The 25,559-nt window shown below is 38.7% G+C and overlaps 1 protein-coding gene across 1 annotated transcript; it reads right to left on the reverse strand.

Annotated features, from left to right (window-relative positions):
* Window positions 1-8,472: 8,472 nt before the first annotated feature.
* LOC128543425 (uncharacterized) lies at window positions 8,473-16,812 on the reverse strand. The gene is made up of 5 exons (XM_053513851.1): window positions 16,631-16,812; window positions 15,743-16,000; window positions 10,021-10,296; window positions 9,075-9,119; window positions 8,473-8,736 (listed from the first exon to the last, which is right to left on the reverse strand). Exons 1-5 carry the CDS (start codon window positions 16,689-16,691, stop codon window positions 8,666-8,668), a joined length of 711 nt encoding a protein of 236 aa, XP_053369826.1. The 5' UTR covers window positions 16,692-16,812; the 3' UTR covers window positions 8,473-8,665.
* Between the last annotated feature and the right edge of the window lie 8,747 nt (window positions 16,813-25,559).

Below are 25,559 nucleotides of genomic sequence, written 5' to 3' on the forward strand. Positions count from 1 at the left end.
CTGCGGTTCGGAAGATCCCAGGTTTAAACCCCAACAACCACCAAGTTGCCACTGTTGGGCTCTTGAGCAAGGCCCTTAACCCTCAACTGCTCAGATAAATAATGAGATTAAAAAAATGTAAGTCGCTCTGGATAAAAGCGTCTGCCAAATGCCTAAATGTAAATGTGGTGGCAGACTGAGTGCTATTCTTGCTTTTCCAGGGCACATGGTTAATGGTTTTTGATTATGGTTTTTGTGGAAACCTACACAATTTTTTTACTTGTAATTATCTTCTGCCTGTTCAAACATACAGAGCTGTGAAAAAGTAACTAATTTATTTTATTTATTTTTGCATACAAAATGGCCTCGTCAAAAGTCCAGACTTAAATCCGATTGAGATCCTTAAACAGGTCGTTCATGCTTGAAAACCTGTCAATGTGGCTGAATTAAAACAATTCTGCAAAGAAGAACGGGCCAACATTCCTCCATAGCGATGTGTAAGACTCATTGCCAGATACTGCTAAAGCTTGGTTGCAATTATTGCTGCCAAGGGAGGAACAACCAGTTATTAGGTTTAGGGGGCAATTAATTTTCATGTAGGGTTAAGCAAGTTTGGACAGCTTTTTTTCCCTTAATAACTAAAATCATAATTTAAAAACTGAATTTTCTATCTTTGTATTATAGTGAGCTATTTTATTTTTATTTTATCTAATTTTATTTCAGTTTATTTAATCTCATTCAGTCAAATTGGCTAAGTGTGATTGAATGCTCATTCTTGCAATTCATTAAATCGTGCCAGTATCACAAGTATCCATCATGGTACGAGTAAGTAAAATAAAATAAAACCAAATAATGATAAAAATAATGATCAGTTTAACAAGATTTGCTGTATCAAGTGTTGAAGCCATTTATGTGAAACCAACTGTGTGCTAATGAATGTGTAAATAATGTATTATAGGTCCAGATTACATTGAACAACAAAGAAAAAACTATTAAATAGTATTATTTTATCATTGTATATATATATATATATATATATATATATATATATATATATATATATATATATATACTTTTAGAGGCAGTGGTTAACTCAAACTCTTGTACCTGTCAAAAAAACACTCACAACACTTGGCTGGAATTTTTGCCCACTCTTTCTTAAAGAACTGGTGTAACTGGTATCATGTTTTTAATCAGGTCAGGCTTTAACTTTTAGCTGTTTGTCTGGAGCGAGTATTATTATTAGTTAGTTAGTATTATTTAATATAATTACTGAAGTCCGGCAATCACTTAAAATTGAAAAACTATAAATATTTTACAGAATCCAAGTTTTTAATACCATGTGCCATCTGATTTCTCCCAACTCATACTAATACTTCAACAGCAAACATGTTCACTCACCTGATGATGGAGCCACGGTCAGGTTGAGAACTGGATAACCGTTATAGTAATAAATACCCGAGTCCGAAAGAGAGAGGTTCTTTATCATGAATCAGGTAGCACGGTGTAGCGGTCATCTGGAGCACGTTTGTACACAGTGGTATCTTCATTATTCCGTAGAATGTAAAGATCCACTCTTCCATCTTCAGTGCGCTTGCTCCAAGACCCTTTCTCATCATTTTCACATAAGAGGATGATGTCAGTCCCCTCTGTGCCGCTCCGGCTAACCTGGACTGATGAAGTAGAAATTATTTGTTTCACGAATATACATTTCCTCATATAAAATCAATAATAGGCTAAAAAAAAAATCTGAGAAGCTACCTGTCCAAGCCAGCGCAAATACAAGTTCTATAGGGCTACATTTTCATCAAATGACAAGAAAAAACATGAGAAAAATGTGTTCACTTCAAATTACATGTCCACAGCAAAATACAAATTAAGTAGATAGGCTTAAGTATGCATTCACATCCTCATTCATAAATCTTTAGTATGTAATATTTATTTATTTATTAGCTATTTTTTAATCCTGTTCAGGTTCAAGCTTGGTGCAGTGGGGTAAAAAACTGGATAAGTCTGGATAACACACACTCATTTGATCTAAAAGATACTTGTGTATAGCCAATATACCTGCTGTCATGTTTTTGAAAAACTGGAGAACCTACAGACAACCATAAAGCACGCAAAAAGAAAAACTACATTTAAATTTACATTTAGGCATTTTACATTAAGGCGCTTATCCAGAGCGACTTACAAGACTGCTTTGTAGTTTCCATTTACAACTATAAAACTAAAAAGATAATAACTTTCAATAAAAGTTATTTCCCCATTCATATAAATACATAAGGCTGGGTTTTCTAATCCACTTTACTTACCAGCCCGGGCAGAGAACACACACTCTCCGAGCAGGAAAGAGAAAAAAATATAGCGTTTCACTACAGACTTCAGTCTCACACTGAGAAGAAACAGATAATGATACATGTTTTGACAAGTGGTGTGACAGTGAAAAGAACGAAGCGGCTGTGGTCCAGGTGAGCGTGTGTTTATTGCTTTGGTATGTTTTCTTGGTATTTGTAGCTAAAAAACCGCGTACCTCTTAACATGAAATAGACGTTAGCTGTGTCCCTTCAAAAAGCAAATGCAGACTCCTCAATGAGGCTCTCGCAGTAGCGGCCAACTGGCGATTGCAGCCAATGTTGACTGTTGCTTCTCTGGTAACTGCAGCAGGGATCCTGGCAGGAAAAAGAGTCTTAAATGCAGCATCCACTTCTTCTTTGGTGGCTGGTGTCATGGAAGCTCATGAAGTCTTTTAGCAGCTGTCTGTGCAGTGATCAAATGAGGTGCTCAGTCCACCCGCCTTTGAAGTCCCTGGGACACATGACATCTCCCCACTCATATGCCACTCTAAGTATGACTTGACAGTGACTTAGTGGTTAGTACTGTTGCCTTGCATCTCCAGAGTTTAATTTTCACCTTGGGGTCTTTGTACATGCAAATTAAGCTAATTTGTTTCCAAATTGCCTGTAGCTTGTAAATGTTGCTTGGTGGTCCTACATCGGCTGTAAAAAGTGAATAAAAACAGTGGTTACAGTATCATCATTGGCGTAATAGGTAAAACATGATGCTTACACTTGTGTGAGAATGAACCACACTATTATTTCTTTATTATCTACAGTATGTGTTGGCTAAGAGAAAGTTCTAGCCTGAGCAAGTATGTGTGAGGTGACCCAAGGTGAGATGAACCAAGATGGTGCCGGTGAGGTCAGCGACTGCTCAGACCCCCTTTTGTTTGTTTTTGTTTTTTAAGTTAGTTTTCAGCATTTTAAAACCAGTCAAATCATCACCATTGAGTACATTAGGTATGATGGAGACACCCTTGTTTCTGTTGCTATACAATGTACTCACAATTTAACGTTTTTAACTCCGGATCCAAGCTGGCCGAGGGAAACTAGCCGGCGTCAGGAACAGGCTGAGAGCTTGTGCACACCGCCTAGCATCCTGCTCGCCAACAACAAGTCACTGAAAAAAACAAGCTTGATGACCTCAGGGCCAGGATAAAGTTCCAGAGACACATTAGGGACTGCAATCTCCTCTGCTGTACCGAGACATGGCTGAACCCATCAAGCCGGCCGAGTTCTTCTCGGTTCACCGCATGGACAGGACACGGGACTTAGGGAAGTCAAGGGGAGGCGGAGTGTCCTTAATGCTGAACAGCAGCTGGTGCAACAGTGCGAGCGTTGTTCCTTTAACAGGCTTTTGCACACCAAACCTGAAACTACTGTCCATCGTGTGTCGTCCATTTATCTACCTCGGGAGTTCACATAGGTCATAATCAGCGCTGTTTATATCCCGCCACACAGCACCAGACACAGCACCGGGATGCTGCGCTTATTGTGGCAGTGGATTTTAATAGTGCCAACCTCAAACGCACATCACCTGCCCCACCAGAGGCAAAAGGACCCTGGACCATTGCTATACAATGGTCAAGGATGGCTACAAGGTGCAATCTTGCCCTCTGTTTGGTAAATCCGACCAAGCCGCCATCTTCCTCATGCCAAAATACAAACAAAGGCTGAAACAGGAAGTTCCGGTTCAGAGGGAGGTCGCGCGCTGGACAGACAAATCGGTGGCCGTGTTACAGGACGCACTTAATGACACAGAATGGAAAATGTTCCAATGACGTCAGCGTGTTTACAGAAGTGGTTGTGGGATTCATCGGGAAACTAGCGGATGATACCGTGGAAAAAAAGACTATCAAAATTTTCCCAACCAGAAGCCGTGGGTGGATAAAACCGTCCGCGACGCTTTGAGATCTCGCACCGCTGCCTACAATGCGGGACTTGCGTCGGGATACATGAAACCGTACAAGGCTGCGTCATATAATGTCCGGAAGGTGGTAAAAGAGGTGAAGCAGCGCTACGGGAGGAACATAGAGTCAAAGTTTCAACAGAGTGACTCTAGGAGCCTGTGGCAGGGACTAAGGACAATTATGGACTATAAAACACCAACAACAGGAATGACGAACGCAGACGCGATTTTGGCAGACGAGCAGAACACTTTCTATGCTCGCTTCGAGGCTACAGCTAAAGACACTAGCGATGCTAATGCTAGCGGTGCTAACGGCTGCAGACAGGAAGACACTGCCAGCACCGGAAACGCGTTCATCATCTCCAAGCATGACGTGAGGAGAGCCTTCAATAAAGTTATAACCAGGAAAGCAGCAGGACCAGACGGCATCTCAGGTCGAATCCTTAGAGCCTGCGCAAACCAGCACTGGGGTCACAGAGATATTCAACATCTCTTTATCTCAGTCGGTGATCTCAACATGCTTCAAAGAGTCTATCATTGTTCCTGTCCCGAAGAAACCCCATCCTTCTCTTAATAACTATTGCCCTGTAGCCCTCACCTCAGTAGTGATGAAGTGCTATAAGCGCCTGGTCAGAGACTTTATCATTTCTTCTCTACCCGACACACTGGACCCTTCACAATTTGCATACCGCCCAAACCGCTCCACAGACGATGCAATCTTTCATCTCCTCCACACATCACTCACTCACCTGGACACTCAGAGAGGGAATTATGTTAAAATGCTCTTCATCGACTACAGCTCAGCATTTAATACCATAATTCCCTCCACACTCACCACCAAGCTGGAGCACCTGGGACTCAGCTCATCTATGTGTTTGTAAAACGACCAGATAGAATGTTGTTTCTTTACATGCTATGTATGGGGTTTTACATAATCATTAAATGTAATTAATGATACAACTCTCTTTCCACACAGAATAAGTTTACTTTTTAATTAGGCAGTGATGACATATCTGCTGGAGTAATTAAAGATGACTTTTGCAGATGCAGACCCTGAGTGTATAAAGGGTAATCAGAAATTGTTATTGTAATTATTTTCATGTCCCTTTATTTTTGTCCCTCTTATAATTTGAATTGTTTCTGTCCCTTACCTGGATTTTTTTTTACCAACATGTTAAACATTGCAGAGGAAATATTTTTTGTGGCAGACTGCAAAACTGGAACTGATGTCCGATAAGGAGCCATTGCATGCCATGCCGTCAGCGTGTAATATCTGATGGGATCGAGCTAGAAGGACATTTATTTTGAACATCTAACAAGCACTGGTGCATTTTTGTTTTAGTATTGCGTTTAATTTAATTGCACCTTCATAAATGCACATTTGTTCATTTTTTCCTTATTCTTACTTTGCTTTGTATATTTATTAGTGTTTAGTTTTAATAAAATTCTGAATCAATTCTATTGTCATTTTTTAAAGGGGGATGTGTAGTATTGTGTGTGTGTGTGTGTGTGGGGGGGGGGGGGTATAGGGTCTATCTACATGAGGGTTGGGTTGGGCTAAATTAAAAGTATTGACTGGGTCCCAATAGATGTCAGGGTTTTGGGAGTGTTTCTTTTTTTAAACAACCAATCAATGATAAGAAAATCAATGATAAGAAACCAATAGGGAAAAGCAAAGTTGGGCAAAGGTGTCAAATGCAAATGGGGCTGAAGGTGTCTTGTGTTTTGTGACAAAATCCTTGAGTGGATTATTTGCCTTAAATGGCTGTACCATGAAAGGATTCCTCAGCAAGATACATCCGAATTGGTATCAATCCGGAAGTATCCTAGCTTGGTGGAATTTGATGTATACGCTCAGTGGTACTTGTAGATACTTCTGAAAACCAGTGGTGTATACAGGAGTTTCCTAGTACATATACACCTCTTTTTATGCAGTGTAAGGATGGGCGGACATATCTCAGCTTCCTTCACTCTCAGCACTGGAGCCCCCCAGGGTTGTGTTCTGAGCCCCCTGCTGTTATTTTTGTACACCTACGACTGCGTGGCCACTACCAACTCTACCGACGTCATCAAGTTTGCTGACAACACCGTCGTGGTCGGCCTGATCACGAACAACGACGAGACAGCCTACCTGGAGGAGATACAGCACCATGCAGGACAGACAAGCTCTCTGGGTGAGGGTGGTGCAATCAGCTGAGCGCATCATCTGCACCGAGCTCCTTGACCTGCACTCAATCTACAGCAAGCAATGCTGGACCAAGGCCAGAAAGATCGTTAAGGACTTTAGCCATCCCAACAATTAACTGTTCACTCTGTTGCGGTCTGGAATGCGATTCCGCTACCTGAAGGCCAGAGAGATTGAGGAGGAGCTTCTTCCCGCAGGCGATAAGGTCTCTCAACCACAACACCATGCAGAACTAATACAATCTGTTTAACATCCATGGACACTATGAACACATTCACGCACACCTACACTTACTGTACATATTTATGCTTACATTCTGGACCATTGCACAAAGTCACTTTAATAAGTCACCTTACTAAGACACTTTTTATGCATATTTGCACACCCTCTTTTTTTCACCAAATTTATTTTTTTTCATGTTCTATTGTACAGTATATTTCTATTTTTATTTCTATTATCAGCTTAACAGCTTTCTTTTAATAACATGCTGGAGATTTAGGGCTGAAAAAGTATTAAAAATGCCAATTAAATCACCTCTTACTCCTTGAGACTCTTAACTTTTAACTCCATGTTCCTCCCTGTTTTTTTTTCTTTCTACATAATATAGCAATGCTGAAGGCATTTACTTTGTGCAGTTACTTGGTGCCTTCGGAGGCTGGTAACTCTAAATGAACTTTTAGATTAGATTTTTATAGATCAGAGGTAAGATTTGGTCTTGCTTTCATGGGATGGTCTTCATGAGAGCCTGTTTTATTATGATGCTTGATGAGTTTTGCAGATGCACTTGACACAATACTCTTTTTGCAAGAATCTCTTTTTCCATGCTCAGTCTTAGTGCTTGTGCGTTACTCTTGTATTCAACATCCATTACTTGTTAAAGAAGTTTACTGACAGAGCAGTGTTTCTGGTAGTGTGTGTGTGTGTGTGTGTGTGTGTGTGTTGTGTTTCTTTAAGAGGAGGGAGGGGGCTACTGTGTAAGGAGTCATACGTGCATGCATGCACAAATACACACACTAACGGAAACACTGTTCTGTCGGGATTCTTTTTGGAGGTAAAGTGTAGGTTTATTTTATTTTTACTTTGTATTAATTATTTTTATATGAATATTTTTGGGTTGGGGAACTATTCGTTCCGAGTTTCCATTATTTTTTATGGGAAAAATTTGCTTTGATATACAAATATTTTGATATACTAGCATGCTTCCGGGACGAATTATGCTTGCAATTCAAGGTTTAACTGTATTTTAATCAGGTATCACAGGAGAATTAGCTTTTGGTGCAAGAATGTCAGTCCAGGCTTTTAGAATTTACAATAGTGCATAGGTGTTTTATGTTGTGCTCCAAATTGCTCTAATTTTATACTAATTTGGATGCTATTTAAAGGACCAAAAAATTATTCAGAAATATGAAAGACATTTATTGTCTATCATGGATGTGATATTATGGCGACTCTGTTCATAACACCTTTTCTTGTGTCTGAGTAAAGAGGAGATATGAATATGTTCTTTGGCCACGCAGTAGAAACACAGTCACAGGCATTTGTACCAGTACCTCCTATTTATTAATTATTAATAAACCCTCCGGTTTATTGTGGCTCAGGTGGTTTCAGGTGGGGTCTAAGGTAAAATGTTTGATGGGCAAACCGAAGGACATTGCAATGAAGTTAAAGTCAAACAGTTCAACAAGATGTTCAACTGAGGAATTGATTTAAAATTCAGAGTAGGGTGCCCTCTGGTGGTCTGAAGGACAAGTGTCCAGGCTAGATGTTTAAAATCCTTTTAAAACAGAGGTTGCTCATTTGTTTAGATTCAGGACTACTGGTTTTAATCAAGTTCTGTAAGTTCTGTATATTATTTTTTAAAAATGACAGAAATCAAGTTTTTTTTCCCTGAACAAACCAACTTAATTGGTTAGTGGTGAGGTAGGCATAAATATTGGTGTTAACAAAAATGCCCAAGTTACACTAAAACATACATCAAAATGAAATTTACAACACTTCTTAAAAACTTAGTTCAATGTTAAAACTTTCTTAATATGTTAAAGAAACAACCAGAATATTATAAATAAAATTAATTAATGTTTATTTGATCAGAGTTCAAAAGCAGTGTTTCAAATTCATCCTGCACAACAAAACAGATAGTGTAAAGTGCAAAGTCATTTTTATTATGTGTACAATTTTTTTATATTGGTGAATATCGAATGGTAACAAATTTGATGTCTGATGTTTTTTTTATCCATGCTGAGGTGTTAGATCACTTTACTGTAGCCAGGAATACATCAGAGAAGCCAGACCAACCATTATCACTCGCTCAAGACCATTCACTCCACCTAGAGAGAGAGAGAGAGAGAGAGAGAGAGATGAATAAAATCTCAAAAAGAGTTGCGATGAAGTACCACCGTTCTGCCCCAGATCACTGCTCTAAAATGCATAGTCTCTAAGCGTATATATATATATATATATATATATATATATATATATATATATATATATATATATATATATATATTCTGCATTTAATTCATCCCTAAATTTTTAATTAAAATTTACTTAATCTCTTATAACTGGTGCATTTCTTAACTGCTTGTAAAGTGTATACAGGCCTTTTTTTCTTCCCTCATGCAAAATAAAATCCTTTCTCTAAATTTTTCAGCAGTTCGTCTCTCACCAGTGATACGTGTGGCAGACCCGCTCAAGCCATCAGATGAGATTCCTGAAAAAATTGCAACATAGAAATGCATGTTTATTGCAGTTGATTGTAACCTTGGCAACAGTACAATTAATGTATTGGTCACAGTTAACATATATGTTTTTATTTCTATTTAAATTCTATTTGATTTTGGTGACAGTATTTTTGTAAATATTCAGGTTAAATTTCTTATAATTTTCATATTTTTTAAATGCATATTTTTATTACTTTTATTAGAAAATTCTATTTTTAAGTTAATTGTACTCTTCTGCGCAATTTATTTAATCACATAGAAATTCTTCTTTTTAGCTCACAGGCAGTATATGTGTATGTGACAAATAAAAAATTAATATGATTTGGGTATTAAAGATATAAACAGTTTCACTGCAGAATGATTTATCTCCTTAAGTTTTTGTAATTTTGAGAAAAATGCAATACATTTTTTCATAGAGAGTATTTTGTTCCTTTCTAAGTCCAAATATTGTTAAAATTACAAATATCCAAATTTTATGTCAAAATTGCTTCTTTTTTTTTTTACAGTGAATTTTGCAAAACGCTATAACTCCAGATCTTCCAGAGTTTCCATAGTGGCTGGGTGGATGGATGTATGGATGGATGGATGGATGGATGGATAGATAGATAGATAGATAGATAGATAGATAGATAGATAGATAGATAGATAGATAGATAGATAGATAGATACTGGTGACTCCTACTGTACATTAACATTTAACAATTAAATACGTTTTTAAACTTGTTTATTTGTTCATTCAGCCCTGATATCTTAATATATTTACCTAAATCTAAACCTCAATACTAATGAAAGTCAAATTTGTGTCACTTTAAATGTGGTTAGAAATAAAACCTTTAAAAAACTATAAAAAAAAATAGTTAAATATAAAAGTCGAAACCTTTCTACACTCACGTTGTAATGGAGTGACCATCAGGCTGAGCACAGGAGTAGAGTTACAGTAGTAAATCCCTGAGTCCGACTCTCCTGTTTTCTTTATTACGAGGGATGAGTTAGATAAAAGGCTGTATCTGTGATCTGGATCAGATTCCGATTGGGAAATGTCTTCATGTTGAGCCGTCAGGATGACCTCTCTCTTTCTGTCAACCCTTTTACTCCAGGATACATTCCTCTGGTTTTCACAGTGAATAGTGATATCACTGCCCTCATCGATCCTCTGGAAAAACATGACTGTAAAGCATAAACAATACATTTTCCAGTTACAGAATTTTCACCCAATTTAGTGTTCACGTTTTACACAAACTAATTATTATTTTTTTACGATAGGTTACATGCGCTCACTTTAGTTCACATGTTCAGTTTCAGGGGATGTTAGATATGCGGCACACCATGACTTTCACAAAACAAACACATGTGAAGTATACAATTGACCACAATGTAAGCTACACTTTCAAATGTATGTCAAATGTAATGTCAAACCAAGTGACATTTATTTTACACAAGCAAAATTTCTACAGATCTTATGATCTGTGAGGGTGGAGAAGGAAAAGGTCCATTGAAATTGCACTCAGGGAACTGTTTTTCCGATGGTGGTGTTGATGAGTCAGGGCTTAATGATGCCATCATAAACTCAGATGTGTACAAAGGCATTCTGTATGCAAATGTGGAGGACTTAAATCCGCAGGGATAAAATAAGCTTCTTGGACCATCATTGAAACGTATCCTTGACTACACCCCGAATCTGTGGTAGGTTCTAGTACAAATGAACTGAAAATTTCGATGGTTAAAACTTGAAGGAAGTTTCCCCCACAACTGTTATAGAAACTGGCTCGTTCCCAGAGATTAACTATTTGAAGGTTAAATAAAGGTTTCACTAAACTGTGATCTTTAATCAAGCCACTACCGAGCATCCAAATATCTTCTTGTTATTATGCTTAGATTTTTACAATCAACTATTAATTTCACATTCCAGATGTTTTTGCTAGAGCACACAGAATTATCCTGAATTTAATTTCTTGAGAGTTATTAGTCGCACAACTTTCTGGCATCACAGCTCTTAAGTCACCTATGAATTGACTACACATGTATTCTTACTCATCTCCTAGGACGCTGCTGAGACCCGTGCCAAACCCAAGTTTAACTGTCTAAGAATTGTTACAATTTACCTACCGACTGATACAAATGTATCTACTACACCGTTGGATCTGAATTGTCAAGACGTGTCAAGACCTGCTAGGATTTATCTGCTGTAATAAACCTGACCATACGTAGTGTGTAGTATTAAAACATAACAGTTAGTAGTTTGGTGCATGAGAGTGGTGGCTCAGGTGGCTATGGGTCTAGGAGGTTGTTTTGGGGATGTGAGGATCTGGGTTTGAGCCCTGCCATTGGTCGTTGTTACCCAGCTGCAGCATGCATTGCTGGTTCCAAGTCTGGTTATATATATAAAAAAATGGGAGAGTTGTGTCAGGAAGGGCATTTGGGATAAGACCTGTGCCAAGTGGTATGTGGATCACATGGTCCGCTGTGGCGAACCCTTGATGGACGCAGCCGAAAGAAAGTTTAGTGCACAAGATTTTGATATAGCCATAAATTCCGTATCCATTAGCGTGTACTATTTACTAGTTACATGTGCAGGGCTGGAACAAGTCATTAAGTCTTGCCCAGGAATGTTAGCTTAAAGTTTTACATATCCATACTAAGCAGTAAATATTTATTAAATTATGAAGAGGCACTAAGTGCTTCAATTCACCCTTAAATACAACTACTATGTACAAATGCACAGAAAATATTTAAGCGTGGTTGACAAAAATGTTGGTGAATTCCTAGGAGCTCTCCACTACTGCGACAAACTGTACCAAACTAGCAACCTTTCTTATTAAGGCCTCATCATTTTTTTTTCACTGTCTTGAGAATCCAAACTAAAGTCGTTGTCGTTATCACTGTCAGGGCAAAACTCAATTAAAAAACCCTGAAAAACCTTTGCCACCTACAAGACTTGTATTGATATGCATGTCTCCTTACAGAATACTTGTGGCATGCCAGCTGTACTGTATGCATGCCTGTGAATAGGCTAATACTATAAAAACAACAACATATCAGAACAAGTTCATTAATATATAAAGTATATTGTAATAGGCACTGAATGGTACGTTTCATACAGTACGTTGGACGGCCTGAAAAGGGTCTCAGAAACTCTTCTGTCTGTATGTATATATGTATTGTGGCATGGGCGGGGCGGCGGCTGACGACCAGCATGCCTTGCGGGGATGTTGGTGTGTTCACCGTGTTGGGGAAGGATGTTTGGGTTAGTGGCTTCAGCCCTTTTTGTGTGTGGTGTGTGTGTGACGTGTGGAATGTGCTCTGGTTCATGCTTAGGCTGAATTGGAGGTAGGCTTCGTGTGAATGTGCTGTTCATGCTTTTGTTTGACTGTGGGTATAAAATAAAGTACTCCCAGCCATTGCATTGGGCAGCAAGTAAGCTCACTCGTCTCTTCAACATCCTTCTCGGCGGTAAAACGCTACAGTATGTATGTTTGTCCAGCCAGATTTTGTCACACCATTACACAAAACTGGCTGGACAGAATTAAAGATATCTTTGCCAGTACTGTTGTTTACCTGCACTATAAATGAAATTAAAATGCTGAATCAAAGTGATGGTATGAGCAGTTATGTGCCAAATTTAGTGAAAAATAACGTTTTGTGCAAATATACAGTGAAACCTCGGATTACGAGTAACGCGGTTACTGTGTGTTCCACAAGACGAGCAATGATTTTTAATAATTTTTTACTTGAAAAACGAGCGTTGTCTTAGTTTACGAGCACCGAGTATCATGTTTCACGCATGCGCTTCTTGTTTTGACACGCGAGCGAGCCCCCCTTCAGCCCCCCTCCTCTCAGATTGCCAAATAAACACACAAACTCCTCTCTGTCGCGATTGTTTTCAAAGGTGAGAAGCTGTTTAATTAGTTTTTTTGTTGTTGTTGTTTTACTTACAGCAGTGATCCTGTTAGTATGCGCTCACATGAGTGTGACTAGGAATGTCCCTTGCTAATTTTTAAACGGTTTTAAAAACGGTCTATCCGTTAATGTGTGTGTGTGTGTGTGTGTGTGTGTGTGTGTGCGTGTTTTGGGCTGTAGAACGAATAATTTAAGTTTCCATTATTTCCTATGGGAAAATTATTTCGTTAAATTTTAGTTTTGGAATACAAGCCCGCTTCCGGAACGAATTATGCTCGTAATCCGAGGTTCCACTGTATAGCTTTTTCCCTCAAGGTGGGAAAGGCTATTCATGTCACTCAACAGAGCCAATCAACAGGATGGTTTAACATGTATATCCACAGTAGCACAGCATGGCTTACTCCAAATAAAAGGAAAGAAGACTTTGAAAACTGATCCCTTTAAAGATGAATTATCGTGTCAATGTATGTGCATTAGTCTGTGTCGGAAGCCGTGGTGCTAATAACAAGAAGTACGGGCCATTAGAGCAAACATATCTGCTATCTGATAGAATATATGAGATTGGTTAATACTTCCACTGTTAAAATAACAGCGCTAAAGTGGTATAAGTGAATTTTAATGTATTTGTATTTGTAAGTGTATTTGTCTGACGGCGAAAGAAGTACAACTTGGTGTAAACAAGACATAAGATACTCAAACTTACAGAATGTGATTTCTTTGTATTAATAAGTTAGACAGAGAGTTCTCCTGTAAAGAGACACAGACAGACAGACATGGGCCTGAAATAATAATATCACTGATCACATTAAAGCCGATCAGATCATTCAACCGATCTCTCAACCAGAACACCACACAGGACCAAACCATTCTTTTTGCACACTGCACTTTATGGAAATTGCTCACACCCAAGACATTTATGGACCATTTATGGACATTTGAACATTCATGCACATTTACACACCCATTTACATCATTTCTATTTCATTTCATTTCGCACACTTTTGCACACTTATGGTCACTACATCTCGCAGTCATGCATATTTGCACACTCCCCAGACATTTCTATTTCAATTCTATATCAATTTCCATATTTTCCATATTTGTACAGCTATATTGTCTATATTTTGTACAACTTTTTTTAAAAATATTGTTTTATATTTTATATTTTGTTCTATTTTTTTTCTACAGCCAAGTTTTTCTATATTTCATTCTTAATCTATTCCATAATTTATTTCTTTGTTTTTTAAGGTTATGAGCGGTCGTATAAGCATTTTACTGCATATCGTACTTTGTATAAAAATTTGATTCGAATTTAAAGACTATAACACAGCACAGGGTTTGTTTTACGAAGCCCCACAGTTACGGTACAGACTTGTGTTTAAGTCTGGGCTGAAGTATTTATTTCGCCAAGCATTTTATGACTAGATTTGTATCAGGTAGAGGTGCAGACCTGGGGACTCATAGAGACATATGATTTAAAAATACAGTATAGACAGTATAGTGCAACATACATGATGTCTCAGGGTTTTTTAAACTAATGAAGGTATTAAAGCAGGTTAGTGAGAAGGGAAACCAAAAAATATTTTTCTGCTCTTTCAGTTCATTATCCTACTCTTTATGAGGTTATACAGCAGCTGAGTCAAATGGACAAGTTTAACTTCTCATTTCCATGGAGAGATGACTAACACTACACAACACCACAACCTCCAACACAACATCAACAACAATAACAACAAGGATTCGACCACATGAAAGTTTTTTCAATACACAACACGAATGCAAAGTGTTACTACTGTATGCCATGCTATATCCTTCTCTCTTTGTCAAGGTTTCTTACTTTTCCCATTTCATTACTTCATTCCTCAGTCTCAGCCAAGAGTAACTTACAAATAAAACAGGTTTGATTTCTTACTCACTCATCGTCTATACCGCTTTATCCTGTATTCAGGGTCACAGGGGCCTGGAGCCTATCCCAGGAGTTTTAGGGCACTAGGCAGGGTACTCCTTGGACAGAGTGCCAATCTCACTTACACACTCATTCACACACTAAGGGCGATTTGGGAACACCAATTAGCCTAATCTGCATGTCTTTGGACTGTGGGACGAAACCAGAGTGCCTGGAGGAACTTTACCAAGTACAAGGAGAACATATAAGCTCCATGCACACAGACCAACAGGATTCAGGAGGGAATCAAACCCAGACCCTGGAGAGGAAAGGCGACAATGCCAACCACTAAGCTACCGTGCGTACAGGTCTGAGCTCCATCATCTGGATGCTGGAAATCAATCATCACATAATTTATTAACAGAAAACACACTGTAAAAAAAATCTTAGTATTTTACCATCCTAGCAAGTGAAATGTTCTTGAATCTAATCTAGTCAAACCTATTCAGAATGTTTTCTTCTATTGGCAGAGAATTTTGCTTATTTCGAGAAATTAATTCCTAAGACTAGCAATATCTTCTGCCAATAGAAGAAAAGATATAAAGCTTAAACTTTTAGGAAATAAGATTATAAAACATATTTGTCATAATAGTATTGATTTAAAGATCAGATCACTTTTAATGACAAATTAATGCAAAACCGTGAAATTCCACAAAGGTTCACATTAAAATTTAATGCCACTGTAAATTCAACTGTATTAAAGATATTTTCCCTTTTTAATGATATATTATTCTTCTTCATTTGCAAGAGTCATTGATTTCATACACCCACCTTCTAATGGAGTGACTGTCAGGTTCACCACAGCAGTAGCATTACAGAAGTAAATCCCAGAGTTTGACACCCAAACATCATTAATCACGAGGGACAAATTAGGTAAAAGGCTGTATCTGGATTTGGATTGGACACTGCCTCCATGTCGAAAGATGATCTCTCTTTTCCCATCAGCTCGTCTACTCCAGTCCACCCTCCCCTCGTTTTCACAAGGAATAGTCAGATCACTGCCTTCGGAGATTGTCTGATTAGATATGGCTGTAAAATAGATATGGAACAAACACTTCTCTGTTGTTTATCAGTAGCACAACTATTACAGACATGTGATTTTTTTATCTCGGATATTTTTTCCCGTTATTCCTTCATTTGAGTTCACAAACAACATACTGTAGTGCATTGATTTGTTGTGTTTAAATGCTGCCAGTGATATTACTCCAGACGCTTACATAAGAGCTTCCTGTTTCCTAAGTAAAAAAGAAGAGAAAACACTTGGTCCTGCTGTCCGGTTTTGCTCTCTGGACTCCCAAAGACAAATTGTCGAATTCTGGTGTCAGTATTAAAGCTCTAGATGAGCACTTTTCTCATTGTCGGTTCCAACATTACATTGGACTTCACTTACAGTATACAGTATGCAAGTCATAATGTACAGAATAAAAGCTTCTGTTAAATACATTTCATATAATAATTACATGTAACATCATTCTAACACTCTCATACACACAATTTACTTTACATGTGATCATCAAAAGGAAATAATGACATAATTATAAATAAAAGAAAAACACACACGTTATCTATTAATGACACAAATGTGAACACAAAAATCTTAGCTTCAAATGAATCCCTAAATCATATCTGTAGATAAGTCTTTTAAACCAGGATACTTACCAGACTGAGTGGAGATCACACACTGCCCGAGCAGGAGAGAGAGAAAAACACAGCGCTTCATCGCAGTCTCACACCGAGCAGGAAAATGTGTTCAAGTGTAAAAAGAAAAGCTCAGACTGGCAGAAACTAAAAGCATGTAGGTATGAAGAAGTGTGAAAGAGGAAGCGTTGAAGCTGCTGCAGTCTAAAACTCTCTCTCTCTCTCTCACTCTCTGTGTGTGTGTGTGTGTGTGTGTGTGGTCTCTCTGAAATGCATCCTTAGCTTTTCTTATTTCACTATGAGCGTGACTCACGGTGATGATGAACAGTTAAACAAACAGGAAGTCATGTTGGTCAGTTCAAAAGAGACGTTTACATTCACATCATAATCGAACATTACTAAATAAACTCACTTGCAATTAGTTTAGGACTTTTCTCTGTTGCAAATAAAGCTACATTTTAAAATTGTAGGCGGTTTAGTGGTAAGCACTACTGCCTCATACCTCAAGGGTTGGTGGTTTGAACCTTGCCTCCAGTCTGGGTGTGCTGTTTAAGTTTTAAATGATGTAGATTCTATCAAGGAAATTTAAATATTTTTTTATTGAATCAAGCTGCAAAGCGTGATTGAAAATTTAAAATTAAAAGTTTCAATTAATTAATTAAATTGACGTTTATGGCATTAGGCAGATACACTTATTCAGTGTGACTTACTGAAGTAAGTACTAAAGTATTCTCGGTTCTAATGTGATGTGGTTAGATCATCATCTGTATCACTTGTATATTGTATGTATATTGTTTTGTTTCAAAGCCTGAATTTTTTGCCTGATATTTACGATTTGTAATAGTGGTATTGTTTCTAGTTAATTTAGCTACCGTATTTAATAGAAATCTAGGATTATTTTTGTTATTTTGGAGAGATACAGTGATCTAGTAGCAATAAGAGCTTTTTTTAAAGTTCAGGATGCTCTCCTTCTAGGCTATTTAAAATACTAACATTAATTTGATGCTATTTACGTTATAATTTATGAGTGGTTTGTTTTAAAGTGTATGTGTGGTCATTATATCAGGGAGCGAGTTACTTATCTCTAATCATTTTCCTTTTAACTGGAGCTACACTGCATCTGGGAAGTATTCACAGTGCATCACTTTTTTTCACATTTTGTTATGTCACAGCTTTATTCTAAAATAAATAAAATTATTATTTTTTCCTTAGAATTCTACACCCCATAATGACAACATGAAAAAAGTTTACTTGAGATTTCTGCAAATTTATTAAAAAAAACACATGTACATAAGTATTTACAGCGTTTGCAAAATTGAGCTCAGACGCATCCTGTTTCCCCTGATCATCCTGTTTCCCCTGATCATCCTGTTTCCCCTGATCATCCTTGAGATATTGCTGCAGCTTAATTGGAGTCCACTTGTGGTTAATTTAGTTGGTTAGACATGATTTGGAAAGGCACACACCTGTCTATATAAGGTCCCACAGTTGACAGTTCATGTCAGAGCACAAACCAAACATGAAGTCAAAGGAATTGTCTGTAGACCTCCGAGACAGGATTGTCTCGAGGCACAAATCTGGGGAAGGTTACAGAAAATTTTTTGACGCTTTGAACGTCCCAATGAGCCCAGTGGCCTCCATTATTATCTAAGGTATAACGAAATGTCGACTCTAAATATTCAGTCGCCTGATCGAGTTCTATGGAGTCAGATGGTAATCCATTTAAAGTTGATAACTCTTGGAGATTATTATTGAAGCTCAATGTGGTAGTTGATGAGAATGTACATTTAAATGCAGTAGCGCGGCGCTGTGCGTACATTATTACTATGACACACTTTAATTAAGACAAGATGGTGATTTGAGATAACTTCAGACAGTGGAATTGTGATTATATTTCATGTACTCAATCCGAGGTATAATATTAAGTCCAAAGTGTGACCTGCTTTATGAGTGGGTCCTACTACACACTGATTTACTCCTACTGAGTCCAGTATGGGCATAAATGCTCTATGCAGAGGGTCTTCTAGGTTCTCAAAATAAATATTAAAATCTCCAGCAATTAATGCTTTGTCTACAAAAACGTAATAATACAAATACAGACCATAAAAAACGGATTCATTTTGAAAATATTTTTCCAGCTTATGAAATGATACCCGTCCTCTATTCCGAGCAGTGTAAAACCGATTCTCTTCCTGCCTGCCAGGCTTGATGAAGGATCACTCTGCCTGCAGCAACTGTAGCCGAGAGAAAGGAAAGAAATGCTAAAGCAACACCACCGAACATCAGGCCTTGCTCAACTTCACTCACGCCACCTACAGAGAGAGAGAGAGAGAGAGAGAGAGAAGATAGCATGACAGGTAATTACATGTCTGTGTAGAGCATTACACTGATGCATTTGAAAGAATTATCAGACATGTCCTTTTACCTGTGGTTGTAGTGGAAGGCTGAGTGTTAGTCGAGCTCTCTGAGGAAACTAGAAGTTACAAAGTGCTTGCTGTTATAAAATTGTTCACATAACGCTACTGCTGTCTAACCTGTGTGGGGTAACGACCTAGAGGTGTGTTAAATCAGGTATATAGTGTTTTATCTGATTGTTAGTGTCTATGTACAGATAAAAAGTATATACTGACTGTTGTGTGATAAAAACCCCAAACAGAGACCAGGAACAGGCAGAGTGAACTGAATGAGTGCTTTTTTTGTGGGTTTTACCACTGTGCTATTCTTCTATGCTCTCTACAACACAGGCAGACAGTCAGACAAACAGTTAGGCTGGCTGACAGGAAGACAACAGACAAATAGACAGACAGACAGACAGCCAGACAGGCAGTCAAACAGACAGTGTGATTTGTCTGGACCTCACTTTTATGTCTGATAATCTTTTTCAAACGCAACTACTGTATATACTGTACAATGCATAATAATAATAATAATAATAATAATAATAATAATAATCATAATCATAATCATAATAATAATCATAATAATAAAACCTATTGCTGTTTATTTTTGTACCTGTGGTCCTCTTGGAGGTTGCAGTGGTGTAAGTGTTCATCGAGCTCTCTAAGGAAGCAAGAAGTTCAAAGTTGTTTATTAACTATATAAGACATCTATATACAGTATGTCTTAGTTAAAAAAGGAAAGAAGGAACAATGTTAAGAAGGAAAGCTAAGAAACAGGACAGAGAGGAAAGCATTAAAGATAAGAAAGAATTAACAATAAAAAAAAATGAAAGGAAGCAAAAAAGGAGGAGAAATATTGCCTAGGATGCCTTTCCATCTGTCCACCACGGGAGTAAAAACCTCACCTTGTGACGGCATGATCGTGAGATTGACGAGAGGAGAGTCGTTACAGAAGTAAATCCCAGAGTCTGACACCGACGCTTTCTTTATCAGCAGGGAAGAATCAGCTAACACAGACCATTCATCTGAGTCTCGTTTACACACGATGATGTCTTTCTCATCTTGAACAATAAAGACCTGAATTCTTCCTGCAACAGAGCGTTTGTCCCAGCTGACTGATTCCTTGTTGTTACAGAAGAGGACGATGTCCTGTCCCTCCATGCTTTTCTGATTGAATAAACCTGTAAAAAAAAAATCTAACAGTTAAAGTTGTTTCCTTAGCATGAAATACACAGACTGCTATGTAATATCTACTTACCAGGTCGAGCAGAGAGAACACACTCCGCTATCAGGAGAGAAAGAAAAACACAGTGCCTCATCACAGTCTTCTGTCTCACACAGAGAGGAAATTCATGACACCACCATTCACTTTATGTAATGTCTAAAGCTGGAAGAGCTCCTGGAGGCGTGCAAGCATGAGGTGAATGAAGTATGGTATTGTATCTAGGAGAATAATGAGGAAGTTCTGACAATGCTGTGGTCTGAGCATAAGTGTCAATCTACCTGTGACATTGATTTCCTGTTTGTGATGGCTATAGAGGTCTTGGCTATATGCAACAGCAAGCTCATATGAAAAAATACACTGCTGGTGGCAGTGGCACTGTTCAAATATGTAGAAAATTATTCTATTTTACTAAAAACCCTCACCCTCAGCACTGGAGTGCCTCAGGGATGTGTATTTTCCCCTCTCTTATTTTCCCACATGACTACTCACTTTCGTATGCCTCCAACCGCATTGATAATGCGGATGTCACCACAACGATAGGCCTGATCTGGAACTCAAAACCAAGAAAACGAAGGAGGTCATCATGGATTTCAGATGAGCTGAAATCAATTGAAATCCTATCCGATTGTGTGAAACACTCACACTCACGTTCACATCAATGGAGCTGTTGTCGATTCTGTAACCAGCTTTAGGTTCCTTGGAGTCCACATCTGAGGAGCTCACCTGGTCACTGAACTCTTATCACCTGATAAGAAGCCATAACAGCGTCTGTATTTTCTGAGGAGACTTTAAAAGTCCGTCCCGAGCTTCAGGATACCGGAGAACTATTACTCCTGTACCATTGAGAGCATCCTTATAAACTGTACCTCAGTGTGGTCCATCTCAGTGTGTGCAATGCTAGAGACTGTAATGCCCTTTAGATTGTGGTGAAAATCACCCAAAGACTAATTGGTATTCAGCTCCCCACAATGGAGGACATTTACAAGAAACGCTGTCCTCAACATGCAAGAGGCATTGCCAAAGATAATTGTCACACTATTGCAACAGCAATGATGAGCACGAAGTACCTCCCATCCCTCCCCTTTAAGAGGAGCTCAGCCAATCAACTCTCTCTAGGCCTCCGGCTGCGAGCGGTTACAGCAAGCATCACCCGGGAATCAAACTCGTGGCCTCTGAGTTGGGCAGTGGTAAAGTGCTCGCCCTATCATCCGGAGATCGCTGGTTCGATCCCCAGGTAATGTTGTAACCTCTCACAGCTGGAGGCCTCGAGAGAGCTAAATTGGCCGAGCTCTCTCAGGGGGGAGAGATGAGAGGTATTAGTGCTCCCACATTAATTGCACGGCTCTACGCCAGTCGGGGCGTCTGCAAGCTCGCGCACGCAGAGTGAGCAGATAGCGCTGGCCTCCGAGTGTGTTACACCGCCCCCAACGGTGCGTGAGCGAGCAGGTCGAAAAAAAGAGGTCGACTGGTGTCACATTATATCACCCTGACCACTTTTTAAAACTGATTTTGTAGCTGAAGAGCTACAGAAGTTCAGATGATGCTGTGGTCGGGGTTTAGGTGTCAGTTCCCCATGTGACACTGGTTTCCTGTTTGCAATGGCTATAAAGGCCCAGTCTGTATGCAACGAAAAGCTCATACATAAAATACCACTGCTGGTGACAGGGACACTTATGTTCAGACAATTAGAAAATGTTCCTATGCTCCCCTTTTACCCATGATTATATACTGTACCTGTTTGTACCTCTAACAGCATTTTCAAGTTCGCAGATAACATCACGGTGGTGGGCCTGATCAGAGGTACAGTAACAATGAGATAAACACACAGGATGCGCCGCAGGACGGCAGCGCAGACGAGAGCTCCGATTAAACTCAGTAAACTTTCGTTTATATTTGCGAAAGCAAATTCGTATTTTACATCATTGTTTTTAGAAACAGCGAGCGATTTACTTTGTTTTTGTTTTGGAATCTTTGTTTACATGAGTGTAAACAAATTCCTCCCTGTGGGAGGAAAGCAAGGAGAGGAAAGCGTGCAGGCATGCTGTGCAGCAAAGATCCAGTCCCTGGATAATAAACTAGACAAACTGCATGCACAGATTAAATACCATTGGGACATCAGGAATTGCTATGCTTTTGCACTCACAGGGACAACATTCCGTTACGTTAGACACAACTTTTTTATCTACCGACTGGATAGAACAGCAAACTCAGGCAAGTCAAGGGCGGGGAAGCATGCTTTATGGTTAATTCTGCGTGGGCTACAGACGTCTGTGTGTTAATAACTCACGGCTCATCAGACCTAGAGATGCTGACGATTAAAGGTAGGCCATTCTACCTCCCCAAAGAGAGTACTTCTCACAGATATTTACATTCACCCACAGGCTAATAAATCACAAGCATTGGAGGAACTACAGTATATATGGTCATAGTGTAAATTCTAGATCATTGTTACACTCCATTCAGAGACTGTTATAAATTTAATTCAGGGAACCCTGATGACTACAAAGCTGCCAGGTATGACCTCAGAAAGGCCTTCAGAGATGCTAAGAGAGAGTACAAGGGGACGGTGGAGTCCACTCACCACAGTCAAGACCCCAGGCGTCTGTGGAGTGGAATACTCTGCGTCACTGACTACAAAGAAGCAAGCAAGAATGTGACATCACTTGACTCAACACTCCCAGATGAGCGTGACATCTACTACACTTGGTTTGATGTGAACAATACAGTGCCTGCCACTAGACCACACGTGAATAGGAATGACACTATACTCATTCTGGAGACGGCTAAGGTCTCACTCAAAAGAGTTAACCACACAAAGCCTCAGGTCCTGATGGCAACTCAGGCCGGGTCGGGTCCAACTTATGGGGGTTCTCACAGGTATCTTCAACTTCTTTCTGAATCAGTCAGTGGTCCCTGAAATGACAGTGGCATCTTTAAGGCATCTACCATTGTTCCAGAAATATCTCTTGTCTCAACGACTATCAACCATTGGAACTAACATCAGTCATCATGAAGTGCTTTTTCAAGTTTCAAGTTTTATTGTCATATGCATAAAAAAGAAACATGTTTTCCCCCTGTACAATAAAATCGTTCATTTACTGTTCCCCTAATGAATGCCACTACAAAAAGTAGAAAATAAGCATAAAAATTAGGGATGCACCGAAATTTCGGCCGCCGAAAATTTTCGGCCGAAATAGCATTATCGGTTTCGGCCGAAACGTAAGAAAGCGCCGAAAATAAAAGCCGAAATTGTCGCCACGCCTCTCCCACGTCTCGTTCGCGCTGTCATTACGCATTAAACACGGAGTATGTTGGCGGTTTGGAAGCACTTCAAAGTTTCAGATGAGGACAGCAAAGTTGCAATATGCAACATTTTTTTAATACAAACAAAAAGAAAATATTTTAAACATGTTTTTTTAATGAAGCCATTTTCGGTTTCGGTATCGGTTTTCGGCCAAGTGCATCCAAAAATTTCGGTTTCGTTTTCGGCCCAGAATTTTCATTTCGGTGCATCCCTAATAAAAATAGAATAAGAATTAAAAAAAAATATATGGGTATAAAAAAAGAATAGGAATATATAAAAAAAAGATCAACATTGAATTAAGCCAGAATATGAAAAATATGAAAAAGTATAAAATGAACAGTGAACTAATTACATTATAGAATTACTGTCTTTAAAAAGTAATCAGTTACATTACAGCGTTACTTTCTGATAAAAGTAACTAGTTCGAGTACTTTTCTATTGCAGAAAATAAAAAGTTCTTTGTGATTCCTCATGCATGTTGTTTTAGCCAAGACCTTTATAATTATTCTACCATCATCACTCAGCCAAGTTTGGCCCATAATCTGTTAACTACTAATACCTCTATCTCACCTACACGGTTTTGGCGCTGTGATTAGGTTTCCATCTTTCCACGTGCATCTTTCCACAGGTGACCATCCAGAGCCTGTTGATGGGATGTATCACAGTGTAGTATACTCTAGGAACTCTTCCAACCAAAGTCAGAAAAAACTGCAAAAAGTGGAGGAAACAGCACAAGACATCACTGGCAGCTCACTCTCGTCCATCCAGCATATATACCACAGACGATGCCTGCAGAAAGCACGTAGCATCATCCAGGACCCTGCACACAGACTTTTCTCTCTTACCATCTGGGAGGCAGTACAGGAGGCTGAGGTACAGGAGCCGTTCTGCACGCACTATGAGACTGAAGAACAGTTTCTATCACCATGCTATTAGAATTCTTAACTTGACTGGATAGCTGAGTGATGTAATAATTACATAACACATAATCGCATTTCTGGACACTAAAAACCCTGTTTAAGTTAAAGGTTAAATACTGATTAGCTTTAATTCAATTCAATTTTATTTGTATAGCGCTTTTAACAATTGGCATTGTCTCAAAGCAGCTTTACACAATCAAAAGAATTATTTAAGTGTGTATGAAATGTAAATGTGTATGAATCAAAATGATCATTCCAAAATCTTTTAAATTAGCAGTTATTAAACCGTTAATTAAGAAACCTGACCTCGACCTCTGTCAGCTGTCGAATTACAGGCCGAAATCAAACCTCAAATCATGCAGTCCTATGAATAGAACTTTTGTCTTATCAGGATTAAGCGGAAGTAAGTTAATCAACATCCAGTCTCTTACATCCTTTACGCATTGCTCAACTTTAGCAAGCTGTTTTTTCTTATCTGGTTTTGCCGAGACATATAACTGTGTCATCAGCATACCAATGTAAACTAATACCATGCTTACGGATTATGTTGCCTAAAGGAAGTATGTAAAGGGGAAAAAGCAGTGGGCCTAAAACTGAACCCTGTAGAACACCAAACTCCACTAAGAACATGCAGAATAATAACCATTTAAATCTACATACTGATAACGATCAGTCAAATACGATCTGAACCAGGAGAGGACTGTTCCCTTAATCTACTTCATTGTCTAATATATGAAGAAGATTACTATGACCAATGGTGTCAAAAGCTGCACTAAGGTCGAGTAATACAAGCATAGTTACACAGCCCTGATCAGAGGCCAATGGGAGGTCATTTACTACTTTAACGAGTGCTGTCTCTGTGCTATGATGAGGCCTAAATTCTGACTGATACAGTTCATGTATGCCATTTCTATGTAGATATGAGCATAGTTGCTGTTCTACTACCTTTTTCAGAATCTTAGAGATGAAGGGGAGGTTTGATATTGGCCTAATTGGACAGCTCAAGGGGTCAAGGTCAGGTTTCTTAATTAACAGTTTAAGAACTGCTAATTTAAAAGATTTTGGAATGAATCTTATCATTTTGATTCATACACATTTACAT

This window comes from Clarias gariepinus, chromosome 2, assembly GCF_024256425.1.
Source record: "Clarias gariepinus isolate MV-2021 ecotype Netherlands chromosome 2, CGAR_prim_01v2, whole genome shotgun sequence".
NCBI lineage: Eukaryota > Metazoa > Chordata > Actinopteri > Siluriformes > Clariidae > Clarias > Clarias gariepinus.